At 42.2% G+C, this 17621-nt stretch overlaps 1 protein-coding gene across 2 annotated transcripts in view; it reads right to left on the bottom strand.

Moving 5' to 3' along the window:
- Positions 1 to 17621, bottom strand: part of LOC146206342 (UV-stimulated scaffold protein A-like) — a 34929-nt gene continuing 17308 nt past the window's right edge. For both annotated transcript variants that reach the window (XM_084591015.1, XM_084591017.1), the window contains one exon: positions 1 to 1719. In XM_084591015.1, the coding sequence (XP_084447141.1) occupies positions 1620 to 1719 (100 nt within the window). In that variant the 3' untranslated portion in view covers positions 1 to 1619. The remainder of the gene's footprint in view (positions 1720 to 17621) is intronic.

The raw sequence follows: 17621 nt of genomic DNA, 5'->3' as shown, positions 1-17621 counted from the left end.
TTCGTTATTTTTTATTTATTTATTTATTTACCAAATACTGCAGGCCCTAACTGGGTCCTAGCAGGAGGGGCAAAAAGAATACAATGCAGTGAAATATGAATTCATCAACAGTAACACAAGTGACAAGCAAATTACAATGAGACATGTTCAACACTAACAAGAAAATATCACCTATGTACAAGTATTGTATATATACAAGTATTGCCATGCCATGCAGTACCTACACATTTTTTCCATGGTTTATTTTAAGCAAATAGCTGCCATTTTAATAAAAAATGGAAGCAGAGCACAAGATTTCCTTGTTGAATCCAGTAGTCGTCATTTTTGGGTGCATTAAATAAACTCAATAAAAGCAAAAATCGACGATGAATGCAAATTGCATATGTTCAACAATCCAATATTGCTGCTATGGTGCTTTGGGAAAAGCCACCACCAATCATGAGAGGTATAGTTACGTTACTAGTACACTCTAACTGCAATAAAACTCAACTAAAATTGGGTACAATGATTCCTGCATCGCCTTCAGCACCAAAGCAGGCCAAAAGTAAGCCACTGGAAGCCTTTGGTCAGCTAGGCTGGTTTCACCACACAATTGGTGCACCGAATGTCGGCTGGCCTAAGTGACAGCAGCGTCCCAGTGAAAACAAGCATGCTAGACCGAAGGCCACTTTCAAGAGGACTTCATGTCCACCTTGTCATGCTGTTTTAGCACTGCCCACGGGAGCGTCATTTTGGGGAGCACCCTTACATGGACATGGCACATAGTTCGATATATCAAACGTTGCATTAGCACCCAGTTCGATATATCAAATGTTCCATTAATGCAAGTTCAATAAACACTGTTAACACTGCCATACTTCTGCATGGGATTTTCAAGAGGACATTCAGACAGTTTGATATAAGCAATAATTTGATATATCTGGCTCGAGCCATCTGGAATCAACTTTGTACCAGTTGTGCAATAAGACTTGTTAAAAGCAATTTAGCAGCCAAAGCAACAACTGAGAAGCTTGTTTAATGAACTCTGCAACAGCAATCTTGACAATGATGTACATAGAGGTAATAACCAAGGCACTTTTCATATACAACATATCAGGAAGCTTTCCATGTGCGACATTTATTTGGGCATGAACCAACTGTCAACATGCAAGGTATGTAAATACAAGACAGAGGGAAACATGATCAGTGTGCATGTGGTACTGGTAGCCAGCATAACTGCACAAATAGAAGCTAAAAATTTAGTAGTGCAAACTATGGTAGCGATTAAGCTCTCCACTGCAAGTGATTTTTTTTTCTTTTTTGTAAACTAAATGGGTGTACCATACAGCCTACTGCATATCAACAAAAAAATGTTGCTCACAAAGACTGAACCACATTAATTTATCTGATTAATATATTTACTCGCACAATAAGCATCATATTAATATAGCCCTGAAGTGCTAGTTAAGCGCACCAAGCATCACTATACCTGTGTGCTGAGGCCATGCTCAACAGCAACGTAGCATTACTGAAAATCCATATGGCCTTTTGTGGTAGATGCATATATGTATATGTACAAGGTTTGATGGTGGAAGCATACAATGAACATGGAAGCCTCATTCACATGATGATCAGTACTTTCATGTCCCCAATGCATAATTCCACTGGTCACTGAATTTGTCACGAAACTTCTTGCCATCAACAGCATTCATGGATTGAGCCACTCTTTTTGCTGCTTGCCTGCACACAGAAACATTGTACGACATGAGACACAACTAACAACACTAATGCACAAGTCTGCAACATCTTTCACCATATTGCCACAGGTGAAAATACTAGAGGAGCAGCAACACCCCGTTAGGCAGCTTGCGATCCCCACCACACTTCAATCTCTTCGTCCCACAAGGGGCCACACCAGTTCCACAATACACGTGGAACTTTAGATTCCGAGGCTTAAGATAAAAACATATTCCTGAAAACCATAACTCCTGCTTTCAAGAAGCAGGCAGAGGTTAACCACAGCCACTAAGCATAAATTTGTTCAAGCACTTACTCAATGTACACTCGAACTTCGCTATAACGAAGTAATACGGGGGTGCGAAAATAATTTGTTATGTCCAATATTCGTTATAAAAGTGCACACCCAAATTCCTGTAAATAAGTTTGCTAATAAAATGAAACAAAATGGCGCTAATGTGGACAACACAAAGCACAATTTTTTTTCACTAGAAACTAGGTAAAAGCATGAAATCTCGCTTTTCGTTCTGTATTAGAGAGGAAAAATGAATACTAGGAAAGGATGTTGCCTCCGCGCACAATTTGCTCGACGGAGCCAAAGGACTCGGGGAGTGTAGCGCGTGCGCGCGCAGGTCGGTCGCAGTGGCAGAGGCACGGCAGGGGCTGATGCCATTACGAGGCAATGGTGATGGCATGTTAGTCACATGCCTTTCAGCCGTTGCATGGCCAGACTGGAGCAGCGACAGTGGTGGCGGCGCCGCTAGAGTCCGGCCATGGCCGTTCGTGACCTCCGAGATCACCGCGCGTGCACGCTCGGTGATCTCGGAGGCCCTTGGTCATAAGCGCTAGTGTTTGTCGCTGCCGCTAGATGACGCGGCCCGCAAACGCGCAGTAGGAAGCCTACATGTTGCGCGGCGGTGCCCGGCTTAGGGTGGTGCCATCCTTTGAAGGGGCACTTGCCGCTGCCCGCTAAAGACCAGTGTTGCCAGTTGAGCTAACGGCGCCATTTTGGTCCCCAAAGGAACCGGCGCAGCCAGGCACTCTGCATGCAGGAGAGAGTTGGCGCTCGTACAATGCGGCGGTTAAAATTTCCTTCGCTGCTCACTGCATGAAATTTTAGTTGTGCACTGCGGTGAATATTAAGTGATTGCCGAACAGCTCGTTTGGTCGAAAAGCCGTTGGCGTAGTAGTAATAATAGTAGGAGCAGTAGTAGTAATGTCTGCACCGCGTGTTGGAAATAATGGGGGGCTGCGTAAAAATTCTACCATGGTAATTTGCGATTCTAGTGATTGATGACTGATTGGTGTGTGATAAGCGATGACGTGTTAAGAAAGGGTAATTAATTGATGAATTAAGAAATGAAAAACAACAAAAATTGAAAAATGGGGTTCAAAGGTGTCAAAATGCTCCCAAAGAAAAGCCAATGCTTGATGCTAGTTAATAAAATTTAGAGCATATAATTGATCTATCAATTACCTGAAATAAATACAAATTAAAAAAAAACAGGAATTTAAAGGTACCAAAATGCTCATAATGAAAAACGATGCTTGGAGAGGATAGTTAAGAAAATTTCGAGAACACAATTGATCAATTAAGTAACTGAAACAACTGAAGAAAATGAAAATTTGTTGATGGGGTTACAAAAGGTGTAAAACGCTCAGTGAAAAGTGGATGCTTGGTGTTGCTCATTAATAAACTTAGAGTGTGTAATTGATCAATTAATTGAAATTATTAGAAAAATGGAAACATGGAAAAAGGGAAATTCAGTCATAGCTCGTGACTTGCAGTCATAATGCGAGATATCACGACTAATCTTTTTGCAAGTAGAATATACTGCAAGTGTGGAGTCTGCAAAACCATGACCTGTAATCATGACTGGTAGTCAAAATCATAATTCATGACTCCTAGTCACATGCAACATAGCATATACACATCACTTAGAAAGTAGCATGCTCTAACGAGGGGAGTCTAAAAAATTGTGCAGTCAACTCACTCATAAGCATGAATCATGACTTGTATTTTTGTTAACGATGATTAGCTGACTGACGGTTATAAACAAAGGCCGACAATGAGAGAACTGCAATCGCACTCGATAATAGCTATCCCATGATATGACTTCATGCAGCCTAAATGCTGATCACAATTAACTAATTAACGGTTCTTAAATAAGACCAGCAACTTGCGTACTGGAATCGTACTCGACATGCCATCTCGTGACTTGCCATTGGTACCTGAAGTTCAATTTTTGCTCACAATCAACTAATTAACGGCTATTAATTAACACTGGTAACTAGGGTATTGCAATCATACTCTATACAAGCTAACCCGTGATATATGTCATCACGTACCCTAAAGTTAAAATGTTAATTATGAATAACTAATGAATGGATATTAATTAGGATCAAAATTAGTATACTAGAATTGACTTCAACATAAGCTGTCTCGTGATATATGACTTGACAATGTAGTCTAAAGTTCTAGTGTTAATCACAAATAACTAATTACCAAGTGTCAACAAAGTTTTGCAATTAGTATCTTGCAATCGTACTCGATATAAGCTATCCTTTGATATATCACAATTAACTATGTAACGGTTATTAACTAAAACCAGCAATTAGTGCAGTGCAATTGTACTCGGTATAAGCTATCCAATGATATGTGACTTGATGCTATAGCCTGAAGTTCAATTTTTAATCACAGTTAATTAAATAACGGCAATTATTTAAGACTTGAAAATAGTCAAGCGGAATTGCACTCGACATAAGCTATCCAATAATATATGACGATGTTGCAGCGTAAAACTGATTTTTGTTCGCAATTAACAAATCAATTACTTGGTTGGTTGGTTTGTGGGGTTTAACGTCCCAAAGAAACTCAGGCTATGAGAGACGCCATAGTGGAGTACTCTGAAAATTTCTACCACCTGGGGTTCTTTAACGTGCACTGACATCGCACAGCACACTGACGCCACTCCGTTTCAGCGCCATCGAAACGCAGCCGCCGAGGCCGGGATTCGATCCCGCGTCCTTGGGAACAGTAGTCGAGCGTCGTAACCACTACGCCACCCCGGCGGGGCTAATTAATTACTGAATAGCTAGTACATACAATAAAGTTAGTGCAATTATATTCTATATAAGTTTTCCATTGATATAACAGGCCTGGTATTGTACCTAAAATAAAACACGGCTACTGCGGACACACTGTACAGGTTCTGCACACGATGCTTATCAGCCAAGTAACACTAAGCATTAAAACAATGTGTCGGCACACGATACTTCCTGCTAAGAAACGTCATTTTGATTTAATTACAAAGCTGTGATCCTCCCAAAAAAGGCACATAAGGTTCCTAATCAGCTAATACGGCCGAATTCTCCTTTTACACCAGCCTGGTTCTATACATACAAAGCATGCCACTCGTAGGCTGGGGACCAAAATGGCAGCCCACCAAAGCTTGACGGTCGATTTTGACCAAAATAGGCAACCCTGCATGAGATGTCCCCTCTCTAAGGCGGGCGCCACGCAACAACATGTAGGCTCCCTAATGCGCAGGCGATTTAAACACACTTCAGCTGCGCCGCCTGAGTCTGGGCATGGCCGTCCATGACCTCCATGATTACCGCGCGCGGGGCTATGATCTCGAAGGCGATAAGCCATTGGTGGTAGTTTTTATGTCCGCCGCTACATGGCGCGGCACGTGAACACACGGGCGATTTAAACACACTTCTGCGGTGGGCGATTCCATTGATTGAAAAATTGCGTTGTTTATTTCCTGCTCCTTCACGTATTTTTTGCTGTTTTAATGCAAAAAAAACTGCTTCGTTATAACCAATATAGCGTCCAATTTCGAAAGTTTTCTTTCGTTATACAGAAAGAACTCATAGAAACAAACCATAGACCAACCAAACTTTGATTTTAGTTCGTTTTATCTGATAATTTGCTATATCCGTGTTCGTTATAGCGAGGTTTGACTACTAACAAAACAACACCTACAGCTTAAATACTATAACGGCTGGTAATTAGTCAGTATGTTGCATATATGTGGTTGTCACCGAAGAGCATCATGTGCTATCAGTGTAAACATTATGTACTTGGGAGCCAGTTGGTTAGATGTAATATTGGTATAAAGAATATAGCTTTAAAACATGTCCCTGAAGAAAAAATGAAACCAGAAAACATATCAGTAGTTATATTGCAGTTTTGCAGTACACACTAAAACTATGTGTGTACGCTCCTTTCAGAGGATTTCCAAATTCCAGCCCAAATTTTGGAGCAATGAGCGAATGCCTGAGGGCTACTAAACAGTCAAGGTATGCTGAAGCCAAGAATATTAGCCAAAGAGGCCCACAAGAAAAAAAAATTTTAAATATGTGAACCGACTACTAGTGCTTGGTTGATCTGTAAACAAGTTTCCATTAAAATATGTGTTGGATAACATGCCAGTAACCAGCACAGATCATGACTACTGTTATGGTTCACAGATAAAAAATAAACTGCTTTTGGCTGGCACATATATTTTGCAAGTGGAAGTTTGAGATGATGATGAGATACAGATGCATATTTATCCATCCAGCTCCTTTTCAACTTATATGAAGGTGCCACTAAAGAACAAAAATTTCCAGGAAGGAAACAATTTATGGGCAGGTGGAAATCCTACACAATGCTGCAATTACAAGTCCCCAGTGTTTTCTTTTCCAATAAAGCACGGGATTCCTAAGCTGTACACCAAGTGAAACCTCATGTTGCTCACGGAAAATGTACAATGGCTTTCAGTATTAATACCATTTCTTGAGCTAGTTGGTTCATATTTGTACTGCGAAAAACTGCGGCCGAAATAAACACACCACAAGAAAGAAGACGGGACAAAGGCGCTTACATGTACATGCAAATGTACCTTTGCATGTACATTGCGATTTTGACGAGTATGTATTTGTTTTAGTTATACATTGGCTTTCAATACCTGTGTGTGTACATTACGATTTTGGCAAGTAGGTATTTGTTTTGATTGATATTAACCCTGTAACGGCCAAACAACAAAACATCAGGTAAAATCTATGAACTTCCAATATTTTCAACTATCCATATACTGCACTGGTATAGAAAACCGGACAATTCATTAACTAATAAAAAAGACTCTAAATTGAAGTCTTGCAGACCTTCTAAGAACCTCTAGCCCAAGGCCTGTATGGGAACATGTGCACTGTCATCAGTCTATGATGACCTTCCAGATGCTCATTAAACTGGGCTGCCTCCCACTGCTCCGTTGTGAGCTTTGGTAAGTGAGCAACTGCCTTTATATGTGTTGGCAGCCTGATGTAATGTGATAAAGCATTGGTCGATTCCCGAAGCAATTTACTAAGAAAATATAATAAACAAAAAAAAAATACTCTTACTGACTGTTGCTCTTGTTGTAGAGGGGTAGCGGCCATTGTGAAGCCCTCTGTTGCTGTTAATGTTTTAGACAAAATACCTGACCACGAGAGCTTATTTTTGCAAATGTCCCATGGGGTACGTCACTTTTGCTTTGTTCTCTTCACCGTCCACCTGACACTGCAGACTCGTACCTTTAAACATTGTATGATTACCTGTTGGCAAAGAATGAATCTAATATCATATTAACAGGCAATTTCAGCTTACCTAGTGTAGACTGGAAATGTTTGCCATATGGCCAATGTGAATTTAATAATGTGACCTTGGATGTAATGGTAGTTCTTAATTCAAATCAAAAAGTTGGACAACCCCCCACAAAAGTGATCTTTTTGGCTTATTTTTTGTCGGTGAAATCGTTTCTAATGGTATTTTCAGTGTTTAAAAAGGTCACTTCCATTATGAATTGCCATTCTGTTGGTCTTTTCAGTGTGAAGAGTTTTCTCAGAATATACCACCCGCAAGTCCACGATACTTAAATCGAGCTGATGACGCAGCATAGTTGACTACCTAGAAGCTTTTCTAATTAGTACCGAGAGCGATAATATTTATGTTCTGTGAAATAGTTTAAAAAAAAAAAAAGAATTATTATTTCTAATTACAAGTTTTGTCCCTCTAAAAAAAAAATCAGATCGTATCAAAGGAATCTTTGGATCACCTTGGAGATTATACACTTGAAAAACATAATGAAACGATATCATAGGTAACACAAAGCTCTATGGCCAGCTTTCAAGAATTAAAGCACGCGTTAGCACAAAAGTTAACAATGGCAAAAAAACAGTACTACAAAGTTACACTTCTTTCATTTTTAAATATTAATTCCAGCAGATTTTGGCGGCTCATCAGTCAAAGAAAGGAAGTGATTGATAAAGTTTAGTTTGGTTTGGTTTGGTTTATAGGGTTTAACAGCCCAAAGCGTTGTTGTGTTGTGTTGTGTTGGGTTTTTTGGCGCATAAGCAACTAAGGCTATCATGCGCCACGAGCAAGGTGAAAATTTTGTTTTGCGAAAAATGGGAAAATGAGTATGTTAAAAACTAATTTGTTTAAAAAGTCTCCTTTTAAAAACTTGGGTTTTACACAATTGGTTTTACACAATTTGCTTCCCTTATGAAACTGAAAACACAAGATAAATAAAAAAGTTCAGCATCTTTTAAAATCAGTTTAGGTGAAAAGGAATGTATTCTTTGTAAAATTTGGCAAAACATGTTTTCCTTATCCTTTCAAGACCTGTGCATGTGAATAAAATGTGGTTAATAGTTAGTTCCTCTCCGCATTTTTCACATCGGGGTTTCTCTTCTTTTTTTCAACAAAAAATTGTGTGTCAGGTGTGTGTGTCCAATGCGGAGACGGCATAAGATTACTTCTATAAAACGCTCCTGATGCCGGCACGACATCCAATCTCCCAAAACGGGCTTTACTAAGTGTAGTTTGTTTCCCACTTCACTGTCCCAGGCAGACTGCCATTTTTCTTTTAATTTGCATAAGATTACTTCTATAAAACGCTCCTGATGCCGGCACGACATCCAATCTCCCAAAACGGGCTTTACTAAGTGTAGTTTGTTTCCCACTTCACTGTCCCAGGCAGACTGCCATTTTTCTTTTAATTTGCGACGTACAAGTTTCGTACAGTCTTTGTAAGGTACGCTTATACTCTTTATTTGCTTGTCGTGGGCTTTAGCAGCACATGTGTCTGCTCTCTCATTGCCTTTAATGCCCACGTGACTCGGGACCCAGCAGAATTTCATGTTGTATCCTCGAGCTATGGCTGTTATATTGTGTATTATGTTGCCGAGTAAAGGAGCGACTGCATTTCTGGAATTTAGAGCTGTGAGAACACTTAAGGAGTCTGTAAATATAATGCTGTTTATGACATTCTCTTTTAATATTTCCTCTACAGCAACAGAAATGGCATGGGATTCAGCAGTGAAAATAGACGCACAGTGTGGAAGTCTTATGATTTCCTCAGAATCTCCTCGCACAACTGCACTTCCAGTGTACACAGCGGTTTTAGATCCATCGGTATAACAGCCTGTGAAGTTTGCGTACTTTTCCTGCAAATTTAGGAATTCCTGAATAATGTGCTCCTGTGGGGTTTTAGTTTTTGGAAACTATGTGAGAGTGAGGTCACAGACTGCAGGAAGACTGTACCATGGAGGTAGAGGGCTGTTGTTCTGTGCGACATCAAGCAAGATGTCCAGGATCTGCAGCTCACTGCACATGCCTTCGAATCGCATGATCAGTGGCCTTGTTGCTTTGGGTTTATTTGTGAAAATTAATCGAGAGGGGCAAGTTGTGACAACTGGATAACAGAGGTGTTTTTTCTGTGACCTTATTCTGAGAATGTAAGCACATGTGAGGGCTATTCGTCTGTCTTCCAGTGATGGCTCACTTGTTTCTACATACAGGCTGCTTATAGGGGATGTTCTGTATGCCCCGCATGCAAGGCGCAGGCCCAAGTTATGTACAGAGTCCAGTTTTTTGAGATATGAAGGCTTAGCTGAACCGTACACTATGCTCCCATAGTCCAAGCGGGAGCGTACAACAGAACGGAATACATGTAAAAGACATGCCCTGTCGGAACCCCAATGTTTCCGCGAAAGAACTTTCAGTATGTTAAGAGATTTTGAGGCTTTCTTTTTTAGTGTGTTTATGTGAGGTAGAAATGCGAGTTTTTTATTGAAAGTAATGCCTAGGAATTTGTGCTCATATTTTACTGGTAATTCGGTTCTATTTAAGTGCAAGACAGGGTTGTTCTGAATACCCCGTTTGAGTGAAAACATAACTGCCACCGTCTTCTGTGGGGGAAACTGAAATCCATTTTTGTCGGCCCATGCCACTAGTTTATTTATTGTTATTTGTATTTGTCTCTCACAAGTAAATCCATTTTTGTCAGTCCATGCCACTAGTTTATTTATTGTTATTTGTATTTGTCTCTCACATGTTGATATATTGGAAGAGGTGTAGGCTATCTGAAGGTCATCTACGTAGAGTGAACACATAATGGAATTCGGGATTTCATTGGTAATGGAATTAATTTTTACAACAAAAAGCGTTGTGCTTAGATGCACCCCTGAGGTACCCCATTCTCCTGAACGAAGCTTCTTGACAAGGTGGTACCGAGGCGCACTTGGAATGAACGATGTGAAAGAAAGTCTTTTAAAACACTAAGCATTCGACCAAGGATGCCCAAAGCTGCTAGATCACGTAGGATGCCGAATCTCCAAGTAGTATCATATGCCTTTTCTAGGTCGAAGAAAACAGCAAGACAATGCTGCCTATGTATAAACGCCTCGCAGACAGTGTTTTCGAGACGCACTAGGTGGTCTGTAGTTGAGCATCCTTTCTTAAAACCGCACTGATGAATATTAAGAAGTTTACATGATTCTAAAATAAAGGTTATTCTAGTGCTTGAAATACTTTAAAAAGATTTTGCTAAACAACTAGTTAGGGCTATAGGCCTGTAACTCCCAGGACAGGCCGACGGCTAGCGGGGTTTTAGGAATGGCACAATTATGGCTCTTTTCCAAGCTTCCGGTATTTTAGCTAGTACCCAGATTTTGTTAAAAAACTTCAGAAGCGCTTCTACAGACGCTTCTGATAGATAGACGAGCATCTCATAATGAATCTCATCAGGACCAGGTGCAGTTTTTTTACCGCAAGCGAGAACATTCTTCAGTTCTTGCAGCATAATCAACCTATTGTATGATGTGTTCGTGATGCCCCTTGTAGGAAGCCTATATTTTTAAGCCCTGTCCTTGTACTTTAAGAATGCTTCTGTATAATGTGCAGAACTCGAAATTTTGTGGAAATGTTCCCCTAGTATATTAGCCTGTTCTTCGATGCTTGTCTGTGTATTAGGAGCTGTGAGGATTAGAATTGTGAATGGGGAGAAGCTGCCATTTAGTTTATGAATTTGTTCCCACATTTTTATTTTTATGTTGTGGAGCTGTTTACAGATGTGACATACTTCTGCCATGATTTTTTTTCGGTATTGCGACGAATATATCGAGCTTTAGCTCTTGCTTTTTTAAAAACTGTCAGATTTTTATAGGTTGGGTATCTCTGCAAAATACCCCAGGCTTTATTTTGTTCTTTTTTGGCCTCTTTACAGTCCTGTGTCCACCAGACTTTGTGGTTTAGGTGCACTACTCCTGTGGATTGGGGAATAGATAGACGTGCTGCCGCAAGAATGCATGCTGTAAACATTTCAATAATATTGTCTATATCACATTTCTCTAAAGCTATTTCATTTAGACTAACTTCTTGTCTGAACAAAGACCAGTCAGCTAAATGCAGTTTCCATCGCCTGGGTTTCGTCAGGATGACTGGTGGTGAGGATGATAAGCTGATCATGACAGGAAGATGGCTGCTTCCGTACGGATTATTTAAAAACTTCCCATTTAAAATCAGTAAAAATAGACGGTGAACTAAAAGACAGATCTAAACAACTCGCTTTGCCTGTGGCTGGGGAGTAGTATGTTGGAAGAGACACACATTGCTGCATAAAATAAAATCTTCTATAAGCTGACCACGAGTATCTGTTTTCTCGCTGCCCCAAAGACACGAATGAGCATTAAAATCACTAACTAAAAGATATGGCTCGGGAAGCTGTTGTAAAGGGTCTTCTAAATCATCTAGTGTTATCTTGAGAAGTGGTTGGAGGTATACTGAACATACTGTGATGGTTTTATGTGTTAATAATGTGGCTGCTACAGCTTCAAGTCTGGTATTAAGAGTCAGCTCCAGAGCAGCGACTCCACTTTTCACGATGGCTATACCACCCGAGAGTCTGCTGGACAGCTCCCGGTCCCAGCAGATAATTTTATAATTCTTAAGGAAATTTTTGTTCTGAGGACCTAAGTTGGTTTCCTGGAGACATAAAGCCAATGGGGAGAATGTAGCCAGGATGTCCTTTATGTCGCTGTAATTATTTAGTAGTCCTCTACAATTCCAATGTATTATATACATTGGAATTTTTTCACGGTTGCGCTCGTCCCGTGATACGTGTTCCTCTTACTTTTGTGTCGTGTTTGTTGCGCATTTCACCATGACTACAGTAGACATTCACCAACTAGCCCGCCAACAGCTCCTGTTAAAGCATATTATATACACAATCTTATTTTATGAAAATGTGAAAACTAGTTTAGGTTTTTTTTGGCCCAACGACTCGGGGCCTGTCTTTTTTTTTGGACGGTCTAAGCTGTGCCGCCGTCCGTCTGACGTCAAAGGCACAGCCCTACCAGGGCTCGTGTCCATTGCCTCCTCTTCAGAGGCAGTGGAGGACCGCGCCCCAGATAAGTGTTCTTTAGTGTTAGGCCTCGCCTCGTGAGGAGAGACCTTCAGGCTTGTCAACTCAGAGGGCTGCATAGCTTTCTTTTGAGATGGAGGTGGGGGAGCAGCATGAGCCACTTCCACCTGGGGCGCGGGTAGCCCTGCCTGAGGCTCACTCTGTGTGGCCCGGGCAGGTGCTAAATACTGGTGTGGCACCCCGCACCGTTGCGCCATACCAGAATAACTTGGTTTTGCAGTGAACTGAAAAGCGGGAGTAGTAGCCAGTTTTTGTCGCGCTTCTTTATATGACAAGTTTTCTTTTGTTTCGATAGTGATTACTTCTTTTTCAGTTTTCCACGTGGGGCAAGACCTTGAATAAGCAGGGTGTTCTCCTTCACAGTTAGCACACTGCAATGTGGTTTTGGCGCATTCATCAGTTGAGTGTTCTTTTGAAGCACATTTCGCACAAGTTCGGCGACCGCGACAACTCTGTGAGCCGTGGCCGAATTTCCGGCCGTTGAAGCATCGTCTAGGATTCGGTATATAATGTCTTACACTTATCTTCAGGTAGCCTACTTCAATGGTGTCAGGGAGAGCACTGGAAGCAAATGTAAGGACAATGTGCTTCGTCAGGATTTCTTTGTTTTCTTTTCTTATCTTAATCCTCTGGACATTTACAACGTTCTGATCGGCAAGTCCTTCTAACATTTCTTTTTCTGTCAAGTGTATGAAATCATTTTCTGAAATCACACCTCGGACAGTGTTCAGTGATCGATGAGCAGTGATCAAGACAGGTATGTCCCCGATAGACTCAATGTTGGACAGTTTCGAGTATTGCACGTAGTCTTTCAATTCTAGCAGTAGGTCTCCACTTGCCAGTGATTTCTCAACTATGAATGGGGAGATAATTCTCGCTGATTTTTGCTCTTCTTCACTATGTACAGTCGTGCCTCGTTAATATGGACACTTTGGTTCCCGACCAAAACTGTCCATAAAGCGAGTCATCCATAATAACAAGTCATGAATAAAAACAAAAAGGATTTTATTGAGAAAAGAGAATTGTAATTAACGACTGCTTTTGTACATAACGGTGTGCACTGGACTCAAAATTTCACACAACACCGGCACATTTGAGTGCATTATCCTTGTCATTGTTGTCTTCGAAAAATTGTAGTGCAGCCTGAAGCGACTCGCTTACCATGACACCCGTGATGTTGGGCTTTGTGTTGGTCGAACTTTCGAGCACGGACTCCCCACTGGGCGATGAATCAGCGTCTGATTCTCTACTCACCGCCACTTCCAAAATGTGCTCTTCACTGAGCAAATTAGCCGCTAAGTAGCTGCTTGAGATTCTTCTGAGGCAAGGAAACAGCCGAGCTGTCGATACTAGTCCCTCGCAGCTTGGATTGACTGAGATGGCTTTTGCCGCTTGTATTCACAGATTTCTTCGCGCCTACGTTCAGCTCTGTTCTTTTGCGTTTAACTCCCGCCATGCCAAAAGCCAGACTCAAGTTCAGGGCTACAGGCTCCTGATGCTGTGCACTTTTTTGCCTAGTTAACCTTTCTGCCTTTCCGTTCTTCTGATTCTTTCTTTTTTTGCCTTGTACTGTTTCTGTAAGAAAGCGAAGGAGTCAAGCTGGCAAGCTGCTATGCAGAGGGCTATCGAACATCCCATCTTTTTGTCGCCGTTTTTATGTGTTCCCATAAAACAAACACTGCAAGCTGAAGTACAGTTTAGAGCGACAGCTAGCCGACTACGAAGAGCTCAGACCTTGTCAAGGCCGCATCGTTGACTCAAAACGGAGCCGACATACGGACCGCCTAGTGTGCAAAGTTTGGCCGTTCGACAGCGCAAAAAGGACGAAAACCAGGAGCACGAGAGGGAAGCGCGTCCAGGACGGGACGCCCGGTCCCGGTTACGTGTTCGTACATCGCCTCTTTTGTCGCTGTACTTTGTGAGCGTGTCTTAACTCTCACCGAAAAGCGTTAACGGCTTCATGGAACACACATTGCGCTTTGGGAAAGAAAACTTCAGTTCTCACCGCCACTGTAGGCACTTGTCTTTCTTCCTGTCATTTCGTTTTTACGCTTTTACCGGCCTCTCTGTTCACGTTCAGCAGAATTTATTGCAGCCACATGTTGCTGTTTTCCCGACTGCGGCGGCACTTCCGCTGCACCCAGAAGCCTCCTGGTTCCCTCTTTCGGGGTCTTTCTTACGCTGGCCCTCGGTTTGCTGTGTACGCTCCTCTCCGCTCTTGCGCTCCCCTCACGCCCCCCCCCCCTCCCCACCTCCCCCCTTCCTTAAAACGGCGACACGCCGGCTTTGGTTCTTTCCAACCCCACAGGACTTGTTCAGGCATCCCGCCGTATTGGCTGTTGCGTAGGTTCGCGGGCAGCGCGCCCTTCTTTAACTTGCGTTCGGACTACTCTGCTTTTTTTCAAGCACTGTCCATATTAACGAGACAAAAATACATGGGCCCAAATGGGGCGCGTGCATTCTTCCCCTGTCCATTGTCCGGACAGCGAGTTTCCATATTAACGAGGCATAAATACATTGAAAAGGTTTCGTCCCCAGAAAAACTGTCCATAATTCGGGTCGTCCATATTAACGGGGGTCATATTAACGGGGCACGACTGTATCACATAGTACTTTGGGAAAACTTCGTTTTTTTAGAAACATTCTTGGGTTACATCGGTTTGCCCTCTTTTGAGAGGGCGATCAGTTCCAGAAAGAGAAGCAGCCATAAAATGTGATATTTTTCGGCCAAAGTGGCAGCCACCCACCATGGAGCCCAACAAGGGGCGGGAAAGGAGCTTGTACAAAAAATCCTAGCCACGTCAGCTGTACACTCTCACTATAACCAAATACAGCGTAACACAGGGTGGTTAGCCACACAAGATTAACCCTCGCCGCCAGGAAAAAGGAAAACGCGAGAAGGGAGGAGAAGACAGGAAAGTTCTTAGCAAGAAGATAGGAAAGTGAAAGATGGAGGGGAGGATAGGAAAAGGCGACTGCCGATTTCCCCCGGGTGGGTCAGCCCGAAGGTGCCGTCTATGGTAAGCGTGGGCCAAAGTGGTGTGTTGCCTCCACTAAAGGGCCTTACAGGTCCAAACACTCCGCATCGGCTCAACCACAAGGATCCCCTTTTCCCCAGACACGGCGATACCACGCACGGCTAAGCGTGGGTGCTCGAGGTCCGTGGTGTCACACAGTACACACAAACACCTGCTTTAACAGGTGCCCCCTGCGGGGTAACAGTCCAAAGCGACTCAGACTATAAGTAAAAGGTAATGAAATCTTGTCAATAGACGGCCAACAAATTGTGAATTCCTTTAATCCCTACTTTCAAAGTGTTTTCATTGCGAAACCGATCCTTAGGAAGCTGAAAGAATGTGCAAGTCCCAGTAATATTCCATTACTCTAAGCAGAAGCAGGGTCCTTTAATACCGCTATATGGTCGTGAAACTTCTCTGTCACTCTATGAGAGAGCTTAGTAAGTTGTCCAGAGCAGCTGGCGTCAATCGAGGGGCGTTTTTGCAGCTGGAAGAGCGGGCGGCTTTGTGTGGAAAGCAATGTGTTGCACGTCGGTAACAGCTTTAGGACAAGCACCCCTAACGAACCAAACAGGTGTGGATGTGGATGTGCAGCTGCATCTACACTGCGTCCTTTTTGTAGTGAGGGCCTAGTGTTGCTCAGCCAACAATAACACTGTGCTAAATTTGACACTGTATACTTGCAAAAGTAATTATATTGCACAATATACCATTTCAGCACAGCTTGGCATTGCAGGTCAGATTGGCTCAGAATAGTGCAATTGGCGCAGCACTTCCACCCCTGACATTGTGTTTCTTAATACGAAAACTTAATCGCACTCCCTGCCCAGTATTAAGCTTTTGGCAATATAATACTTTCCTCCTGACTAACCCCAGGTACACCTATATTATTTGCGATCTGCAAACAAAAAAGTACATATTTGCTCTTAAAATCATTCAAAGGAAAGCAGTCAGGTTTATTTTCCACAAGTAAAGCAGATTTCATTCTCCCAACAAAGCTAATGAATCAAAATAATATTCTGCTTGTTTCAGACCATCACAAAATAAGTCTGATTTCGTTCCTTCGAAAGATTCTCTCATAAGAGGTGAGAATTATGTTCAACTTTCCACTGCCAGATGAGCATAACAGAATAGGGAACATACACTGCAGTAGTTGAATGATTTGGGCGAGTTGGTAACGACCCATCGCATTGAACAGCATGAGAAAACAAGCGGACTGAAGGAATGACGACACAGGACGAGCGCCCTGTGTCGTCCTTTTTTCAGTCCCCGTGTTTTCTTGCACTGTTCAATGCGATGGACACACTGCAGCGTACCTTAGCCCGATAAATTCATTCAAGGATAGTTTTTCTCTATGGAACCACCTCCGATTGGAATCTGCTACTGTTCAAAAACAGCAGTTTCAGGAAGGCTACGGAAGATTATTTCTTTGTTTAGGATGTCCGATTTTCTTGTTTTTACTTTTTTGTTCCTTTGTTCTCAATGAATTGTGCTACATCATTTCTTTTTATTTTTGTTTTTTTGATGTGAAAGCATCAATATGTTCACAGTGCAAAGAAGCATCTCCAGAACGTGTCCGTAGAATGTCTGTACAGAAAGTTTCTGTCCGCATTCACAAAACTGGTCCTCAGGACCCTCGAAACTTGATATCACCAGGTATGACAAACTCAATGGTGACCTACAAATCTGATTGGCCCCGCCAGGGTGGAGCAGTGGTTACGGCGCTCGACTACTGTTCCCAAGGATGCGAGATTGAATCCGAGATTGAATCCGGACCTCGGCGGCCGCTTTTCGATAGAAGCGAAAAGCAAGGCCTCCGTGTGCTGCGCGATGTCAGTGCACGCTAAAGAACCCCAAGTGGTCGAAATTTCCGGAGCCCTCCACAACAGCATCTCTCATAGCCTGAGTCTCTTTGAGACGTTTAACCCTACGAACAACAACAACCAAATCTGACTGGACCACCTCCCAAAATTTAGCCCCATTGGACCCTAAAATTTAACTTATCCGAATTTGACCAAATAAAGTGTCCAACATAATTTGACTGGCTAACTCAGTGGTAACTTCCAAATTTAAGTGGGCCATCCCCAATACTTGGCATGCTTATGCAATCTCCACAGGTGGAAGGTTATGTGCACTTTCGTAATTTTTTTTTTTT

This window comes from Amblyomma maculatum, chromosome 1 (assembly GCF_055883805.1).
Source record: "Amblyomma maculatum isolate TAMU_Amacu chromosome 1, ASM5588380v1, whole genome shotgun sequence".
In the NCBI taxonomy this organism is placed as follows: domain Eukaryota; kingdom Metazoa; phylum Arthropoda; class Arachnida; order Ixodida; family Ixodidae; genus Amblyomma; species Amblyomma maculatum.
Note: the sequence above shows the minus strand (reverse complement) of the source record. Positions and strands in the feature narration are given on the sequence as shown.